General features: G+C 28.5%; 3 protein-coding genes across 4 annotated transcripts in view; all 3 read right to left on the bottom strand.

Moving 5' to 3' along the window:
• The window catches only part of LOC100199205 (dynamin-1), a 42,076-nt gene extending 30,527 nt beyond the window's left edge, over nt 1-11,549 (bottom strand). For both annotated transcript variants that reach the window (XM_065791725.1, XM_065791724.1), the window contains exons 1-8: nt 11,356-11,549; nt 7,664-7,737; nt 7,309-7,458; nt 6,262-6,465; nt 6,045-6,143; nt 5,855-5,963; nt 4,304-4,355; nt 3,641-3,783 (exon numbers count right to left, since the gene is read on the bottom strand). In XM_065791725.1, the coding sequence (XP_065647797.1) occupies nt 3,641-3,783; nt 4,304-4,355; nt 5,855-5,963; nt 6,045-6,143; nt 6,262-6,465; nt 7,309-7,458; nt 7,664-7,737; nt 11,356-11,516 (992 nt within the window). In that variant the 5' untranslated portion in view covers nt 11,517-11,549. The remainder of the gene's footprint in view (nt 1-3,640; nt 3,784-4,303; nt 4,356-5,854; nt 5,964-6,044; nt 6,144-6,261; nt 6,466-7,308; nt 7,459-7,663; nt 7,738-11,355) is intronic.
• A 4,769-nt stretch (nt 11,550-16,318) lies between these two features.
• LOC136076246 (uncharacterized) lies at nt 16,319-17,131 on the bottom strand. Its single transcript, XM_065789720.1, has one exon. The coding sequence runs from the start codon at nt 17,129-17,131 to the stop codon at nt 16,319-16,321; it is 813 nt and encodes a 270-aa protein (XP_065645792.1).
• Nucleotides 17,132-18,231: 1,100 nt separating this feature from the next.
• The window catches only part of LOC101240023 (uncharacterized), a 13,172-nt gene continuing 10,898 nt past the window's right edge, over nt 18,232-20,505 (bottom strand). Inside the window, exon 2 of the mRNA XM_065791726.1 lies at nt 18,232-18,957. Within this exon, the coding sequence (XP_065647798.1) occupies nt 18,243-18,957 (715 nt within the window). The 3' untranslated portion in view covers nt 18,232-18,242. The remainder of the gene's footprint in view (nt 18,958-20,505) is intronic.

Raw genomic sequence — 20,505 nt, forward strand, 5'->3', positions numbered from 1 at the left:
GCAAAAGAAAAATAATCAGTGCAATAAACAAGTCGATTAAAGAGCTAAAGATTAGCAACTTAAAGTTATTAGAAAGGATTAGTTTTAGAAAATGTTGAATCTACTAGTAAATCAACCTCAATATCTTGGGCAAGCGTTGTTAGTGGAAATGCATCAGTAAAAAAGACAGAGGAGCAACTACATATTATGAATGCTGTTGCTGCCGAAACAAAAGAAAGAACAAAACGAGAAAATAATGTTATAATTTTTGGAATGCATCAAAAAATTTTGATACAGCAAGTGCTAAAGAGGAAGACAGAAAAACGATTGTTGATAAATTTAAATCAATAAACAAAACGAAAACTGATAGAGAACCGCCATTTGTTGTTATCCTTAGCAATAAAAACAAATGGAAATCTATTTTAAAAGCTGCAAAAAACTTAAAAGATTCGAGCAAGTGAAAGCTAAAAGATACAATGCTTAATTATTAAGAGATCAGTGCAAAAAACAAAATTTAGAAAGTTTACAACCATTGGTTTATTATTATGGTATATGTAACGACAAAATTGTTAAAATTGTTAAATAGCAATTAATTACGAGTCATTAACTTTTATAAAATATAAACATGTGTACAATAATGGTAGAATTTCACACACAAATAGTGAAACAAGTACCACAGGATTCTGTACTTGGTTCACTCCTTTTCTTGATATTCATAAACGATTTACCATGCAGGCTTCTTAATAAATGTTGTTTGTATGCCGATGACAATAAAATAATTGTTTCTACTTATACTGAGGTTGATTCAAAATCATTTCAAAATGACATAAAAAAACTTGATAAATGGTCTGTTGAATAGAAATTGGGTTAGAATTTTGAGAAATGTAAAATAATACATTTTGGTGTAAGTAATAAAAGATATTCTTATTTCATGAAAAATGATGGTAAACTAAAAAAAATTGAAAAATTTTACTTTCGAAAAAGATTTAGGTATTTAAAAGGTGATTTTTTAAGAGGTATAGGATTTGATTTAAAAAAAAAAAACACAAAAAATTTGAAAAAATTGATGAAATCTTTATTTAAGTCGATAGAACAGTCGATATAATTTAATGTTTAAAGATTATTTCATGTAAATGTTGGCTGCGGCTCTGTTTTAGATGGCCCATGCGTAAGGCCCAATTTTGGCACACTCTCTCCAACATATCTGCCGGTATCTCACAAATAAATGCTTCAATATTGGCTTCCAGTGCATCAATTGTTGCTGGTTTATCCCTGTAGACATTAGCCTTAACATGGCCCCACAAGAAATAGTCCTAAGGCATTAAATCACATAATCTAGGCGGCCAATTGACAGGCCTCAAACGTGAGATAAACTGTTCACCAAACTCTCCTCTCAATTGGACCATAGTTTCGTGTGCTGTGTGACATGTGGCACCGTCTTGTTAAAACCACATGTCAGCCAAGTTCAGCTCTTAAATTTTGGGCAAAAAAAGTTTGTAATCATTGCACGGTAGCGTTCCCCATTCCCAGTAATGTTCCGGCCATTGTCATCTTTGAAGAAGTACAGCCCAATGATGCCACCGGTCCATAATCCACACCAAACAGTGACTTTTTTAGGATGCATTGGTAGCTCTTGCAATGCTTCTGGTTGGTCTTCACTCCAGATGCAGCAATTTTGTTTGTTAATGTATCCATTCAACCAGAAATGAGCTTCATTGCTGAATACAATTTTTCTATAAAAATGTGGATCTTCCTCCAACTTTGCCAGCACCCATTCACCAAATGTTAAACGTTGTGGGAGGTCGTATGGCTTTAATTCTTGCACCAGCTGTATTTGTATCAATTTTTGCACCAGCTGTATAGGTTTTACACTCAAATCCTTACCCAAAATTTTCCACGTAGAGGAGCAACAGAGGCCCAATTGTTGCAAACAACGGCAAATCAACATTTCATGGTCACCACTAACACTGATGGATAGAGCTGCAATATTTTCTTCGGTCCTCACTTTACATATGTGTGTTGGTGGTTTAACGTCCAATATTGTAAACTGGGTTCAACATTTAGTCACAAGCTTCCGAATAGCTCCCTCAGTAGGCCGACCAAACTGCCCATAAAATGGAAGAAGTATGCGATGCACTCTGTTAACCGAGCATGAATTTTGATAGTAAAATTCAATAATTTGCAAGCGTTATTCGTTCGTAAATTGATTCATGGTTAAATTATAGACCAAACTGAACAAGTTCGACAATGACACAAGACACGATGCACGCATGATCTGTCAAAACCAGTGTTGCCAAAAAGATACCAGGAAAAAAATCTCCCTTTATATATCCAAGGATTTGAAATGGGAAAGACAAGTAAGGAATGCTGCCAGTAAAGCAAACAATATGCTTGCAATATTAAATAATACTTTTAGGTATAATGATACCTAAAATACGTTATGAAAATGCTTTGTGCACGTACATTAAACCTCATCTGGAGTTTGCGATTCAAGCTTGGAATCCCTATTATAAAAAAGGTACCAAAGAACTTGAAAAAGTTCAAAGAAGAGCAGCTTAATTGATACCAGAATTAAGAAATCTGGGATATAATTAAAGACTAAAAATATTAGATTTAACAACTTTAGAAGTTCGAAGACTAAATGACCTTATACAACAATATAAATTATATAAAGGTTTTGAATCTATTGATATGAAGAAAATCCAGATACAAATGCATTCAACCAATGTACCAGGTCCAGTATCCAATATTAGAGGTTATAAACATCATGTTAAATCATGTTAAAATTGTTTTAGACAACACTTCTTTACAAACAGGGTTGTCTTTGGATGGTATAACTTACCAGAATCAGTAGTGGAGTCTACATCAGTCAAAGGGTTTAAACCCAGACTTAAACTGATTGACTTGCAGATAATATTGAACAAGAAAAACAGGTTGCAGTTAAATTTTTAGACAACTATTTTGTTGGCTGTCATAGATATTACCTGGCGCTCTATCTCAACAGCATTTGAATTATTATTAATTATCATTAAATATACTAATAAAGAAATATGTAATTATATAAATATTATTTCATGGAAAACTATTTTAACAAACAATTCAGCAACAGAACATGAATCTTTGGTGCTTCATGTTCTGCTTTAGTGTTAGATCTGTGGTCAAGTTTTCCACTTTGACCTGTATAGTCAATAGTGCTAAGATTCATAAAGTTGCACAAGATTCAGCATGATTCAGCAAGATTCAAAAAGATTTGAGATTGCTTAAGAAAATGAAATGTAATTGGCAATAAGTTTTATAACTTAAAACCACAAAAAAAGTTATCATCAATTTCAAAAACCTATTAAAATAAAATTTAGTTTTTATTGATTGTTATTATCATTATTTATAATTGTAGTTGTTATTATTTTTTTAAAGTTCTTCAGACTAAACTTTTAAATATCCATCAACTAACATACATCAAATGCAAGGGTTAATTGGAAAAACTTTTTATTTCAATTAAATTAAAAATTACTTTTATTAGATTTTATTTGATATTTAAATAATATTAAACATATGAGTTCTTTTTCAAATTTTAAATATTTTTTCTTTAAAAAAGAAATTAGTTTGGCTTTTTAAAGATTTAAACAACATTTCAAAAAACAAATTTAAATGACAATCTTACTGCATAAGTGCTTTAGTTTTCATGGTTGGATCATCTGGCCGAAAGTTTTTGAACTGTTCAACTTCTTTTTCCATTGAGAGTACTTGTGACTGCAACTTGTTGCGCAAATTTGGGATACATTCTCTTATGTGATTTGTTAATTGCTAAAATTTGAGTTCAGTTATTTAAATTTTTAAAATTAGCATTTTAAGGAAAAAAAAAATCTTAATAAGAAAATGAAATCTAAACATGAAACAATAAATCTTAATGCAAACACAAAATCTAAAGAAAAAAAACCCTCAATGTGAAGACAAAATCTCATTAAGAAACAATACCCACACAATGTGAAGACAAAATCTCATTAAAAAACATTAATGTCAATGCAATGACAAAATCTCATAAGGAAACAAAAAATTTCAATAAGATAAAAATCTCAATGAAAAACGAAATCTCAATAAGAAAAAGAAATGTTGCAAAAAACAAACTAAATTAAAAAAAAATTAATTAAAATACAATTATTTAAAAATATTCAATTAAAAAAAAGTTTAATGGTAATTTTTTTTTACTGATTTTTATTTTCAAATTTAAAATAAATTTTCAAAAATATTATAAATTTAAAAATTAAAATCAATAAAAAAAAAAAAAAAAATATTGAAATTATGAAATTGAGAAAGAAAAAACTACCTGATTAAGAGCTTTTTGAAGAAAAGCAGTTCCCATTCGATCAGCAAAATGTCTAATTAAAAAGAAAAACATTATTTACTTGGAAACATCACAACTAAATTAATTTTTATAAAACTATAAAATAAACTATATTAATAAAAAGAAAAAGTGCTTTGTACCAAAATCACTTAATTGCTTTAATGAAACAGTAAAAAACAAAATTATTAATAAGAAGCTATCAATTTTAATTAAAATAACCCCCCCTCCCCAAATAAAATCAATAATAATTTAATGAATGATCATAGTATGTACAATAAAATTTAAGGAGTGAGAGAAGTTGGTATAGATTTGAATTTTCACCCCAAAAATGGATAGAATGAGTTTAATAGCGTGTAAAAAAGAAAGAAAAAAAAGAAAAAAATATATATTTCCAGTATTAAAAAGAAATATAAAATAAATTTCATTTTAAAACTGGAAAACCCGTGAAAGAAATTTAATATAAGTAAAAAAATTTTGTTTTAGAAGAAAATATTTAGAAATAAAAAAATATGCATAAGCTTAAATTAAAATCTTATTTTTATACAGATTTGCAGTCTAGTTTCAATCTCTTTCTAGAAAAAACACATTTCTAATACACTCTTTTTAACAAAACACATTTCAATAATTAATTGAAAAAAGTTTGATTAGACATCTAATCTATATTTGGACAAACAAAAGAACCTAGTAGCATTTATCTGAATCAAAAACATTTTATGATTAACAGTTTTTTGTACAATGCAATGTTTTATATAGTGTACAACGTGGTATACATGTACAACGTGGTATACAGTGTGACAGCAATTCAATAAACAGTTGTCCAGTAAAATTGCATAAGAAAAAGATGAAAATTATGCTAAAAAACATGTTGATATCAGCCAAAGAAAATTGGCTTCAAAATTTACCTTGAACAAAAAGGTGTATTCAAAAAGATGTAAAGAAACTTTACTTAAAATACTACAAGCAACAACATGCATTAAAAAAAGGATCTAGCAGTGATCACATTGCAGCGATCCAACAGTGATAAAAATGCAGTAATCCAGTAGTTATTAAATTGCAATGATCCAGAAGTGAACACATTGCAATTATCCATCAGTGATCACATTGCAGTGATTCAACAGTGGTTACATTGCAGTGATTTTTTATTGGTTGTTGTGATAACCGTTAAATCCTATACTCTCTTCTATTTTACCTAAAACCACAAAATTTCAACTTTGTGTTTCTTACTCAGAAAGCTAACACTTTACCATTTTTGCACCGTTACATAATACACCATTATTGTATTTATTACATAATACACCATTATTGTATTTATATATTATTTATTTTACTTACTTTGTAAAAAGTCAGAAAATATAATATAAAGTTTAATATTATAGAGCAATCAAAGCGCCAAACTTGAATCATCATTAACCATGATGACTATCATAATGATTGTCATCATAATCATCATAATCATTATCATCATCATCCCCATCATCATAAATATGAACAAAAAATATATTAACAAATAAAACATGTTTAGCTTTTTATAACCTGTAAGCCGGGTGAGATAAGAAAAACTTTCGCTCAGCAGCTTGGGCAGCTTTTATATCTTTTCTACCATCAATATCCTTTTGACTTCTGTTAACTATACCTATGTAACCTACAGAAAAAAAATTCAAAAAATTGTATTTGTAATAGTAATTAATCAACAATTTCTTTTCTTAATGTTTGATAAACTAACCACGACGCAATGGGTAAACTTTGTTCTCCAGAATATCTCTAGCATCTGTTCCTTCATCCATTAGATCCAACTTTGTGAGAACTCCAATTGTTCTCTCCCCTTTTTAAAAAAATTTTTGATTAAAGTATATCAATATCACTAACATGATTTAACTTATTGAAAAATTAAATTTTTAAATAAATTTTCGTGATTAACATATAAAAACCTTTCCATATACCTGATGGATCAACTTCCTTTGCCATTTTTAAAGCATCTGAATTTGCAAGATCAGAATTTGCTGGTGAAACAGCCAATATTAGGCAATTTTCTTTGCTTATAAACTGGTAAACCATATCGCGTATTTGATTTTCAATATCTGCAGGTTGGCCAGCAACTGCAATTTTTGTTAAACCCGGTAAATCAATTAATGTTAAGTCCAAAACTAAAATTAAATAAAACATTACAGTTAAAAAAAAAAGTTTACATGAAAAACAAAAATAAAACATAACATGAAATAAAACATAACTTTTTGGTACATTTAATTGTGTTTATGTAAAGGTTTGTTTTATTGATTCAAAGCAACTTAAAAGCAAAAGCCAACCAATAAACTGTAAAAAATAGTATTGAAAAAGAAAAAAAAGAACTAAATATTTTAAACTTTTTTAGAGTTAATTAACAAAATATTTTTTGGAGTTATAATAAAATTTTATATTATGATGAAAAAAAAAATTTTTTAGAAAATTTTTTTTTTAATTTGTTAAATTTGTTAAATTTTACAATTTAATAAACTAAACTAAACATTTGAATTAAAGTGTTACATTCATGGTTTAATGTTGTAAAATCGTTAAGATCAAAATTTATTTTCTTTATGAACATATTTTGTTTACAACAATAAACTTTAAATTCAAAAAATGTTCAAATTTTGCAACCCGATCAAATTTTGCAACCAATCAAATTTTGAAATCTAATCAATTTTTGCAACCAAATAAATTTTTTATAATTTGGTTTAATTTGTGTTATGCAGTTAAATTTTTTGTGTACATCTAATATTTAAAATACTTAAAAGAAATATGTTAATACAAACCCAGAAACAAATTTATTATGAATAAGTCCTTAACCGTGGTAAAGGAAACTTCCCTTGGAAAGGGAAAATTCTTATATAGAACCCCTAACCTAATTTTGGTTAGATTAAAAAAATTATTATCAACATTAAAAAAAAAAAAAAAGTTTAAACATAATTAAATACACATTTTCAAAAACAAACTTATTTATACTAAATCATTACCATGAGGTGAAAATATCCTGAGATTGATTGGAACTGGTGAAACATTTTTTGTTTTTCCTGTTATACGATCTGTTTCAACTTCAATTTCTTTTCTCACAGCATCAAAGTCTGTGAACTTTTGATTTTTGCAGTGCAAAAACTCAGCATACTCTGAGAAAACAAACAAAAACAAAAAACACATTAAAACTCACCCATGTATCTCAATTGTAAATGAATAACTTCAATAGTTGTAAACTACTTCAATAGTTGCAGAACATTTAAATGATTTTATTATTAATTTTTTTTTACTTTAAATATTTAAGTTTTAGGAAGTAGTTAAAAATAATGCACTATTCAAGAATATTTTTGTACATACCTGTGTTACCATAACTTAATTGCAAAACTAAAGGTCTTCTTGTAACAATTCCTGATCCACGGGGAAGAAAATCACTAAACATTATTGGTTATTATTTATATTAATGGTTGTTTTAGAAACTTAAAAATTTATTTTTTAATTTCATAAATATTTTTGTATTGTATGAGTACTAATAATATTATACAATTATATAAATTAGGGGTGTAACATCATGGTCACAAGGCAGTACAGGAAAACTCATTTTTAAAAAGGGCAAAAGAAATTTAGAAAAAAGTAACGTTTATCAACCCAAGCCTTGGATACCACCGTTTATTCAGAGCCTTATAAAAAGCCTTATTCAGAGCCTTATAAAATCTTTCATCTGGTCATTACACTAAGTGTATTTGCAAATTGAACCAGAAACTAATCACACAAAAAAAAGTCATTAATAACAGATGCATTTCCTATGTAAAAAAGACTTTTGGCAAGAAATTAGGCTGGCCAATAAAGGAGAAACAACTTCTTTTTATTCTGAGAAATAAGCAATTCAATTGAACGATCATTTCCAAAGTGTCTGGAGTTATAACAGCCTAACTTCTCATTCTTCATCAACGGCCTAGCAGATCTGCCAACTACCCCCCATTTTTAACTTTAATAACATTAAAAACCAACTAAACAAACTAAAAACAGGATTGCTATGACAAATTGAGCATAGATATTCAAGTTATAGAAAACTGGCCTCATGCAAAAAATTAAAAAATAAATTTTTGCAATATTTTTTGATTTTGCAAAAGCATTTATTTTTGTTGATCATGAAAGTTACGGCTAAGGGGACATTAATTATGTCTAAAGTTTTAAATTTGATTACGTTGTTAACTTTTAGATTTTAGAACTAACTATAACACTATGAATTCAAGAATTCAAGAATTTATACTCTAGATTCTATCATCTTCTCATGGGGAAGCCAAATGTTTCTTAATTGTTATGATAGGTATAGTGGTTGATTTAACGATTTCTCTCGGAACTGATTCACCAGACAAGTTAACACCATCTTTATCTAACCATTCTGCGCTTAAACCTCTTCATAAGCAATAACTGCCATCAGCTTTCTCTGTCTTTAACAAATATCATTGAATGGTATTTAATGGTATCACACAATTATTCTTTCAGATTAATACCATGTGGTTAACCTGTCTGTAGTCTACAGTTTACATTGAATTCAAATAAAATACCTATGATAATGACATTGGCAAGAGCTCAACTGGTTTAGGATTAAAGAAGTAGGCTGTTGACTAGTGAGAGATTGTGTGTCAAACCAAAAATAAAAAATTTGTCACTGGGTTAGTAATACCCAAAAGTTAGTTAGTTTTAGTAGATAAAAGAGACGATAGCTCTTTAGAGCAGCGCCCATTATAGTATTTAGAGAAAAGAGAAAGAGAAGCAACATCATGACAATGTGACAATCGTTAAGGGTGGGCTGCAAGAGCAGGTCCAACTATGTTTATAATGCATTTTTGCACTTTGTCTAAAAGAGGAAGGGTATCATTAGAAGATCCACACCAGATATGGCAATACAAGTACAGTATTCAATACAAGAAAGGGTTTAAGATTTATAGAGATAAAGAATAGAATCAGGAGTAAGAAAGGGGGTAGCATGATAAAGAGATGCAATTTGGTAGATGCTAATTTTGCAATGGATTTAATATATAGTTTCCAACTATAAATCAAATAGATCGGAAGTGTTAATCCTAGAAGACGAAGGGTAGATGACTCATTGAGTACATTACCGGTCATAAATATAGGAAGATCTAGATTGTTGCATTAATGATTAGCTGAAAAAACTTTTAAGTTTTACCAGAGTTAAAGTTGACCAGCCACTGAGAGACCCATGCTGTAGTAGAAGTGAGATCCTTTTCATGCACTAATGCTTCCTCTAAGCAATCAGAGAGTGTTGGCTTTGTATTAAGACAAGTATAAATGGTAGTACCTTCAGCCAACAATGCTACTTTAAATGCAAGAATTTCTGAGTATAGGGCAAAGGACCGAATCTTGAGGAACTCCTTAAGTTACAGGATATGAAGAAGAGTACTGTCCATCAAGGACAACTTTTACACTATGATTGGTAAGGAAGGATTCATTAATCTTAAAGATGTTACTTGATAAACCATATAAAAAGAACTTAAGGAGACAACCAGCATGCCAAACTTAATTAAGCACTTGTTAATTAGTTTTGAAAGTATAACTGACAGCTCCGGAGAACACTTCTGCAAGGCTATAACAGGTATGTTGTCCAAACCACAAGCTGCATAAGAGTCTATGCAGGAGATCACTATAGATACAGAAGCTGAAGTGATATGAATTTGAGGCAATGGATCAACCTGTTTGTTGGCTATATCAAGTAAGATGTGATTAGAGGAATCCTGAGATGAGATTAATGAGTTTTTAGGTGAGGTAACAAAATCTGAACTATGCAAGAAAAGTGAAACAACATATTCGCCTTATTATAGGCACTGTTAAAGACTTTCCAGAAGTCTCTGGAGCCTTACTTTTGAGATATAATACGAGATTTTATGACCTAAGAATAACAGGTTTTAGCGTTAGGCAAAATCATTTTACAATTTCAATAGCGTACTGTTTTGGTGACGTCAATTTGTTTGTTTATCCAAATATCAATCCCACAACCACGAAAAAGAATTTCTTTTTTAAAGAAATTCTTTTGTTTCTGTGCAATGTTTGTGCAAATATCAATCCTGAAATGCTTTACGTTACTGAAAAAATATCTATTTTTAGAACACAAACTTTACGCTTTTGAAGACAATCAACTCTTGTTGTATATTCTTATCTTCTAACTTTCCCATTTAGCACATCATATTTTTTGTATTGTTGATTTTAAAGATATTGTCAAAGACAGTTGTAATATTTGTATTTATGAATTTCTTGGATTGAAAAATATAATACATAAATCGTTTATCCACATATAAAAAAAATAAAACATTAAATACATTTATTTTGTATACATTGAGCATTCTTTTCTCTAATAAAAATATTCTAGCATATAAGAATCGATCTGAAAAATTGATTAAATCTACAGCGTATTTCTAACGGTGGTAAGATAATTTAATTTACTTTTGCCTCTTCTACCCCAGGCAGTAGTTGCATAACTTATAACAATGAACAAATGAGTAATAAATTTGTGTTTTATTTAATTTAATTATATTCTTAAGGTTCCAATACTTTTATTTCATAGCTCAAAATGTAGTCATTATGACAGGTGTTCCAACAATCACACTTTCCACCGCCCATACTCAGTAATGATATAATAATGAATTATAAGCTCAAAATTGTCAACAACTAAAAATACCTTGGGATCCTGCTCAATAAGAATCTTGATTAGGATGAACAATAGATAAAAGTGCATAAAACTATAATATCAATTCTACTCAAGCATCTAAAGCAAATCGGGCTTACTGCAATCTTTTACAAGGTTACAGGTCTTACATATTTAGTCAAATTATATATAGTGCTCCATTTCTTACTTCATGCAGTGTTGTGGCAAAAAAAATTCAACACTTCTATAAAAATGACTTACACATTATCAAATTAAAACATCAAGTCCTAAAACCCTGACTGATTCCTATATATATATATATAGTACTAAAAATATTAATACAAGTACAAATTAATAATATTAATACAAGTTTCAAAAATATTACCGGCCTACAAAATTTTCAAGAACACTACTTTTTCCTGCACTTTGTCCACCAACAACAGCAATCTGTGGCAAATCAATTGGTGACTCTATACCAATTTGTGCAAAAGCATCTTGAAGCTTGTTAACAATTGGGATCAATTCTTCCATACCACGATTCCCCATTATAATATTCTTAATAACTTTAAGTCAAAAAATAAAAAATTGGATCATCATCACGTGCATGATTATAATTATAATGATGATAGTACATAATAGTTATCACCCTAATATAATATTATATTTAGGTGATAATATATATGTATATATATATTAATATACATATATATACATATATACATATATATATATATATATATACGTATATACATATATATATATATATACATATATATATATACATATATACATATACATATATATATATATATATATATATATATATATATATATATATATATATATATATATATATATATATATATATATATATATATATATATATATATATATATATATATATATTAGGGTGTCCCAAACAACAACATTTTTGAAAATAATCTGCTCCCGCCCCCTAAATATGTTCTATCTAATACAAAAACATTAGGTTTAAAATTTTTTTGAATAAAAAATATTTTGAGGGATTCCTCAAGACCCTTGAATATTTAATGAGTCCCTAATATTTTCGAAAAAGGAGTTTTTCAAAAATATGTCAACCTGGTACTCAAATGAAGCAAAATTATATAAAAAATTCAAAAATTATATTCATTTCAAAAAAAAATTGTTACTTTTGGTTTTATTACATAAAAAATTATATTTTTTAACAAAGAACGAAAAATACACATTTTTTATATTTTTTTATGATAATTTTTATATATAAGTTAAAATTTTCTCAAAATGAATATTATTTTTGAAATTTTTATATTTGAGTACCAGGTTGACATACTTTTGAAAAACTTTTTTTTTGAAAATTTTTTTTAGACACCCTTATATATATATATATATATATATATATATATATATATATATATATATATATATATATATATATATATATATATATATATATATATATATATATATATACACTGAGGCATATTCGTTTAGACACATCAATTTTTTTCTCTTTGTCTTAATTTTTTTCTATGATTTGTCAACTGATATGCATGCAAGTTATCAAAATAATTGTTGTGTTGTGAGCAAATAAAAATCACAAAAAAATTTTTTCTATGTGTCTTTATTAACATGAGAGTATTGTTTATATACAAAAGTACATTTTTTAATTGGAATATATCTATAGACGCAGTCATATTTTTGACATTAAAAGATGGAAATTAGTAATGGGTATGTCCTCCATTACACTGGATCACCTCAAAAATTTTCCTTTCATTGACTCCACTACTCGTTGAAGTGTAATTTGATCCAACTTGGACCATGCTTCAAGGATTTTACACTTTAACTCAGTAACAGTTTTAAATTGGTGTCCGGCTGCTTTAGCATCATAACTTTTCTTGATAGCATTCCCCACACATTCTCGATTGGATTTAAGTCCGGACTACAAGCTGGCCATTCGAGAACCGGGATGTTGTGGTCTTTAAACCATTTCATAGAATGCCTTGATGTGTGAATTGCAGCATTATCTCGCTGAAATACGGCATTATCAACCATGTTTTCATCCATGTAAGTTATGAGAACATCATCCAACATTTCTGTATACTTTATCGAGTTCATTTTAGGTAAACCACAACACAGAGTCTGTTTTCCTGAATAAGAAAATCCACCCCAAACCATTAAACTTCCTCCTCCATAATTTTGTTTTGTTTGTGGGTCATTTATTCCTCTTAGATTATGCCAATAACAACTGTAAGAGTCCGGACCATCTAAATTGAACTTTTTTTCATCTGAAAATATTATGTTTTGCCACTCATGAGTCCAATGCATATGGTTTTTAGCAAACTGTAATCTAGCAATTTTATGGTGTTTTTTTAACATTAATTTTTGGTGTGGTTTCTTCCACTTTACGTTTGGTGTTGTATGTAGAATATGTGCAACATGTTTATTGGTGACAGGCAATAATAATTTATCCTTTATTTGTGTTGCATTTAATTTATTTTTGGTTGCTTCGAAACGAATTCGATTAATTTGCCGATTTGTTAATACTTTGTTGCCGTTTGTTGCTTTTTTTACACCGTAGTTGTCACCTTTTGCAATGTAGTTTCGTACAACATGGTCAGGTCTTCCAATTTTTCTTGCTATTTCTCGTATAGAAAGTGCTGGTGAGATTTCTAAGCCACGATATAAATTAATTTGTATTTTTTCAGCATCTGTCAAAAACTTTCCTTCGGGCATTTCATAAAATGCAATAAAAATGATACTGGCAGAGTAAAAGATCAAATTACACTAAAATTTATAAATTTATTTGTGTAAAAGTGATTAAAAATCAATAATTACCGTTATTAACCTGATTGCGTCTATAGATATATTCCAATTTAAAAATGTGCTTTTGTATATCAAACATACTCTCATGTTAATAAAGACACATAGAAAAAATTTTTTTGTGATTTTTATTAGCCCACAACACAACAATTATTTTGATAATAACTTGCATGCATATCAGTTGACAGTTCATAGAAAAAAATTAAGATAAAGAGAAAAAACTTGATGCGTCTAAACGAATATGCCTCAGTGTGTATATATATATATATATATATATATATATATATATATATATATATATATATATATATATATATATATATATATATATATATATATATATATATATATATATATATATATGTACACACATATACACAATACTCTAACATAAAAGATACACAAAATACAAAATTTAACATAAAAGCATTTTAATTATGTATGCATATTTATCTTGTTTGATGCAGGATAACCACTTGAACTTTTTTTTTTTTTTTTAAAGAATAGTCTGATTAGGTCAAGTAAATATTGTTACAAAAACAAACAAAAATTAACCTATTTGATAATCAAATGAATATAAAAAAAAAAAGATTGCGAAAATGAATTTAATTTCAAATTTGTTTTTATTCCTATTAAGATTCAAATTTTTAATTTGTTTTTATAAATAAACTTTGACATACTTTAAATAAATAAACATGAATAAGACAAAAACTTATGTATTGTAAAGTCAGGAATGAGGAAATAGAAAATACTTGAAAGTGGTCATGAGGAGTGTATAAGAAAGCGTCTGGTGCATCATTAAAGATTAAAGAAAAGTTACACACCACATGCATTTAGAGTAATATGGTGTATGGGAGAAACTTCCAACCAGTGCAATTACAGAAACAAAGACACAATATGATGATGAGAATAGCATGCACAAGCATGTAAACTATTTGTATTGTAAACTATACTTTTTGTTTGTAAACTATACGAAATACTTATATATTCTGATATTGTTTTTAAAAAAAATTATAAAGCAGTATGATAGAAACTTGAAATAAAAAAGCCATGTGGGGCAAAAAAACTTACTACAAATTCACCTCAAATGTTTAAGAAGGGAAGAGAAAAAATTTAAGGTCATTTTATACTAGATTAAAGATCAGACCCAGTGACAGGAAGAATTTTTTGATATTTCTAATATGACTCTTTCAGACATAGTGCAAACTCCATACTTAAGGATGTTCATGTTTATGGTAAATTACAACTTTTTGCAACAGGTTTTAATTCTATCAAAAAATTTTTTCGTATTAGATAGTTGTGACCATGTAAAAGTTATAACCCCTCATTTTGAAGAGATTGAAAATTTTGGTCATTTGTGCTGCACTCTACATAAAATATTGGTAGTTCTGGTTTAAAATACTGCTGCTTATGAAAAATCTGACATACATTCTATATGTACGCCCCTTTTTTATAGTATATATAAAAAGGTTTTATTTTAAAAAGTAGTTTTAAGTTGTTTTTTTTTTTAAAAAAAAAGTGCATACATACACAGCACAACAATAAAAATTAAAAACTCGATCAAATAAAAGTAAAAAAATGGTGATTTAAAACAGAAATCATGTTTTAATAAAGTGTTTTATAAGAAATAACTATTTTTTTGATGATTGCACTTTTATGGTAAAATTCCTGCTATTTTGGGCACTTCTTAGATCTTTTTGGGTATTTCTTTGATACTTCAGTAAAGGTAATAGTTTTTTTTGTACATTTTTTTTTAACTTTGTTTTTTTCCTCTCTGACTTTTTGTTCCTCAAGTAACCGTCGTTTGACTTTCTCATTTGTAAGGAGTTCTCCACATTTTGCTTGTACTCTCTTCCTTTTTTGTTTTTGTTGTTCAATTATTGCTGCTGTTTCTGCAGATACATTAGGACATATGATTGACCTTAAAGCTTCTCGCATAGCTGATCTCGGTGTTTGTATTCTTGAAGATTTAGGGCTATAACATTCAGGTGATTGATTGAGAAAGTCAATACCTGTTATTTTTCTTTCCATCTTTTCTTTACCTAATGGTGAGATACCTGAACCACGAAATCCTGCTATAGCATTTGCTGGAGAGAGTCTCTGACACAATTGTTTCAATAATCCTGTAAAAGCTGTCTTATCAATATTTTTTTGTTGTGTTTCTCTTGCAAACTGCTTTAAAATTTTTCTTCACTCATTCTTTAATGGTCCAAAGACAGCTACATCTAACGGTTGTAATGCGTGTGAGCAATTTGGTGGAAGACAAATAATTTGGATATCGTTGTCCATGGCTGCTTTTATAGTACCATATGTTAAATGACTTCCATGACCGTCATAAAGCAGGAGTATTGGTTTTTGATCTTGGTCAACAAATGGTATGAAGTGCTCGACAATTCTAAATAAAGAATGTATTTACTTCTATTGAATCATTTGTAACGCCTTCAAGAGCAACAAAGGCTATTCAGTGTAAATACATTAATAAAAAAAAGGAAAGAAAAAAAATTAAAATAAAAAAATTAAAATTATAAAATTCAAGTAAAATACCAGTTTTCAAATAGAAAGTCTTGCATCCATCCACTTGCTGTTGCCCCAAAAGCACATCCTGGTGGTCCATTTTCTACCCATTTAGAATACAGATAGCCTTCTCCCTTAAAAACAACAAATGGTGGAAGATATCTTCCATCTGCAGACACGCAGAACAGCACAGAGTACATAGCTTTACCAGAAGAACCAGCCAATTCATAAGCATCTTTGCTTTTTGGATGTACAAATACTCTCTTCGTTAAGTGATTTGTGGAAAGCCCAGTCTCGTCAAGATTGTATATACTACTTGGTACAATGTTATTATTATGAATCACATCAGAAAAAATAGTAAAAAATTTATCTACAACTTCATGTGTTAAACTTTTAGCTCTTGAAAATGTAAGTATTTCAGGTTTGCGTAATCGAAGTTTATCAACATGACGCTTCTCAAATGAAATTATCCAATCATTTCCAGGAATTCCATTTTTAAAAGGAGTTTTCATCCTCATTGTTGTGCAAAATTGACCAACTAAATTACAAATGTCAAGAGAATCTAATGGAAGACCATATCTTTGACAATACTGCGCTGCAGCTACAATCATAGTTTCATCATTATCACTCAGCACATTTTTTCGACCTTCACGTTTGTTTGCATTAAATTCTTGTTGTTTTATTCTTCGTCTCAATGTTTCTTTAGGAACAGAACATTCTTTAGCAGCATGATAAATAGTACTTTTTTTCTCACATACTAACACAATTGCTCTTTCCAAACTATCAGCATTGTACTTGGGTTTTATTTTTTTATTATAACATCTTGGCATTTTTTAAATACTTTCTAAAGTAATATTTATGAAAAATCTGTTAAACTTTTAGTGAAATAAATTAGCATAAATCATAAAATATCACCAAAAAATATTTTAACACCATTTAGGTCTTATATAATATTTTATTTGACCTAGGTATTGTTTCATACAAATAAATACACATGTTTCTTAATATAAACTTCAAAGATATAAACTTCAAACAAGTGTTTAATAGTTCTAAAGAATTATTAACACAAAAGTAGTTAGGTCTGATGAAACTAATAGGTTTATAATGTTACTAACAACAACTTCGATAATATAATTACATATCATAATATTTTATATACATTGACCGACTTTACCCCACCTGATTGTATTTCAAATTTTAAACAAACCATGTGCGTTAGTGTCTTACAGGTATACTTTCCTTAAAATATAGTAACTTTACTTTCAAAATAACCATTTTTCGAACGTTTACGCCTTATTTGAATATATTTTCTCTGAAGTTTAAAAACGGAGGAAAAAATGACTTGGTTTATGTATCTAGCATTTTAGCTAAAAAAATGCCGTTTCTAACAGCATAGCAAGGTTATATTTTAAAATTAATTAGCCTAATATGTTATAACAACGTGGTAAAAATTACAACTTTATACTTAAAGCCATTATCAATATAACAGATAAATATGAATTAGACCCAGATTACCTCGTAGACCCACATTACCCCACCCTACCCTAATGGATTATTAAATAAAATTTAAAATTTGTCCATAAATTTAACTTCTGTCTGAATTAACTATCTGTCCATGAATTTAACTAGTACTTTTAATTTAACTAGTAATTTTAACTTTGTTAAAAAGATAGTAAAAAAAATATTTTATTAACTAAATGCCATCACATTCGAAAAATGGACTGTAAACTTTTTAGAGTATTTTTGTTCTCAAGCTCCAATCACCGGGATTTTGTGAAAAACTCTTTCATTTGACTTAAGTATAAACACACTTAAGTTTGGAGTTTTCACAATGCCTGAAAATGTCATATTTTGAATCTAAAAATCCTGCCCACACCATTGCCATGATCATAAAACTTACAAAAATATATACTTACAAAATACAAATGAAAAAAACGACACTTATTTTCTTTCTTCTGTAAAAAAACATTCTAAAAATTTAGATACAAATACAACAGAAATAATTGGAAGATTTTTTAACTCATCATCTGTAAATGTTCTTGTAACAAACTCCTCAAACTGCTCGATTATGTAAGCTTCAAAATATGAACTTTCAGAATCATCAGAATAAATCAAAGTAGGAAATGATCCACTTAGTTCTTGGTATTTCACAAAAAGTTTATCTTTTAACTTAATTACTTCGAGAGTGTCATTTAACTTAAAATGAATAATAACTTTTTTTAATTTACAATTTGAAATTATAAAATCAGTTTTTAAAAAAAGTTTCTCCAATATAGGTAAATAAGGTAAAACTTCTCCATAATGAAATATAAAATTTGCTTGACTATAAAAATGTATTAACAATTTGATCTTGTTGTAAAACTGAATTTGCTCACAGAAATCTACTAGGCCACTGTACAGATTTAACATGTTGAACAATTTTAGAACTCCTGGTTGCTTAGAAAACATTCCCAAGCTTTTATAAAAGTTATTTTCAATATCTTTAGAAGACAAAATGATTGCATTTCCTGGAAATATTTCCAAGTTTTTAATGTCACATTTCATTGAAATTTGATTGCATTGTAAATACTTGATTTTTTCTACAATGTTAACTAAATCAAATAAATCAACAAGCTTGACTATCTCACCATTGAAATATAACTCTTCAATCAAGCAACTAAAAAGAAATAAAATATATTTATTTTTTTATTATTATTTTTTTAATTTTAATTCACCTTTCCAAGGCCAAGAAGGCTACTACATACAAAGAGGCTACATAAATGTGGTTATAACCCTCTCTCAACTTAATAACTCCAAAACACAAAACTTGACAAACAAGGCCACTGTGCGGAGAAATAAGTTGAGAGCGGTATTACCAGGGATGTGGTGGAGATCAAACTCCGAACCTCTCAATTATTAAGCGAGTGCTCTACCACTACCACGTATTTTTAGCCAGGGCCGAGGCCCTGGCTAAAAATTAGACTTTTTTCAAACCCGGCCCCGGCCCCAGCTAAACTATAAAATTTAGCAGAGGTTGATAGCCAGGGCTAAAAAAAAATTTATAATACTTTATATATTATAATTTTATGCTTACATTTACTATTTATTAAATACTGGCATATATTTATATATTTTCAAACTCTAATTTACTTCCAACAAGATTGCAAGCAATCATCATTAAGTATGAGTTACTTTAAAATAGAGAGTAAGTAAAAATAATAGGAAATGGTTAACATAAGACTTAAAAAGTTGTAGGTTGTATATAAAAGAAAAATATGAAGATGGCTAACAGTTATAAAGTTTTTTTGATGTGTAAGGAAAAAAACTGGATCAATAAAAGTTTTTATAGCATGAAGGGCGGATGCAGTAAAAGGATGCAACTTGTTAAATAAGAAACAAGCACGAATGAGTTTTGGTTTATTGTAATAGAGATGATAGCTTTTTTGAGCATTGACCATGATTGCATTTGTAGAAAAAGAAAGAAATACAACCTTACAACAATGGGAGAGTGGCTCAAGCATGGCAGATAAAGCAAGTCTAATTACATTTACAAATTTGCTTATAGACTTTGTCTGAGGGTAAGAAGGTGGTTATTTATCAATAAAGAAATGCAAACAATATTGCAGTATTTTTTGCAGTAAATAAATGAGTTTTGTTGTCTAACAAAAATCGTGGACTTTAAATCCAGACTTAGAATCCACAAGCCAATGCAAGCCTTAGGTTGTTACAGAAGAGAGATCAGATTAAAAATCAGCTGCTTGATCTAAGCAATCAAAGGTGAAGACTTTTTGTCAAGAGTGTTAAGTTGAGTCGTCAGGAAATAGAGCCACCTTAGATTTTATGAAGATTGTTATTGTAGATAAGAAACAATACAGAAGCAAAGGTAGAACCTTGTGGTACACTTAAAGTTACTTGAAATAAAGAAGAGGGTAGGCCTTCAAGAATAACTTTACTACTGCAATTAGAAATAATGTAATAGCCTCAAACCTTTATATAAAGAAACTAATAACAGAGTAAAAGCTAATAGTAGGATAGTTGGAGAGATTAAAATGTATTCAAGAGTTTTGAAAAATTGGAACCACTTATTTAGCACTTTATATAAGTTTTGCAATAATTTAAGAGAGTTCTGAAGAACACTTTTTTAAGACTATGATGGAAATCTTGTCTGGAGCACAAACTGAAGAAGTGTTTAATTGAAATATTAGCATAGGAAGCTGGAGCAATT

The sequence above is a fragment of the Hydra vulgaris genome, chromosome 02 (assembly GCF_038396675.1).
Source record: "Hydra vulgaris chromosome 02, alternate assembly HydraT2T_AEP".
Taxonomy (NCBI): Eukaryota; Metazoa; Cnidaria; class Hydrozoa; order Anthoathecata; family Hydridae; genus Hydra; species Hydra vulgaris.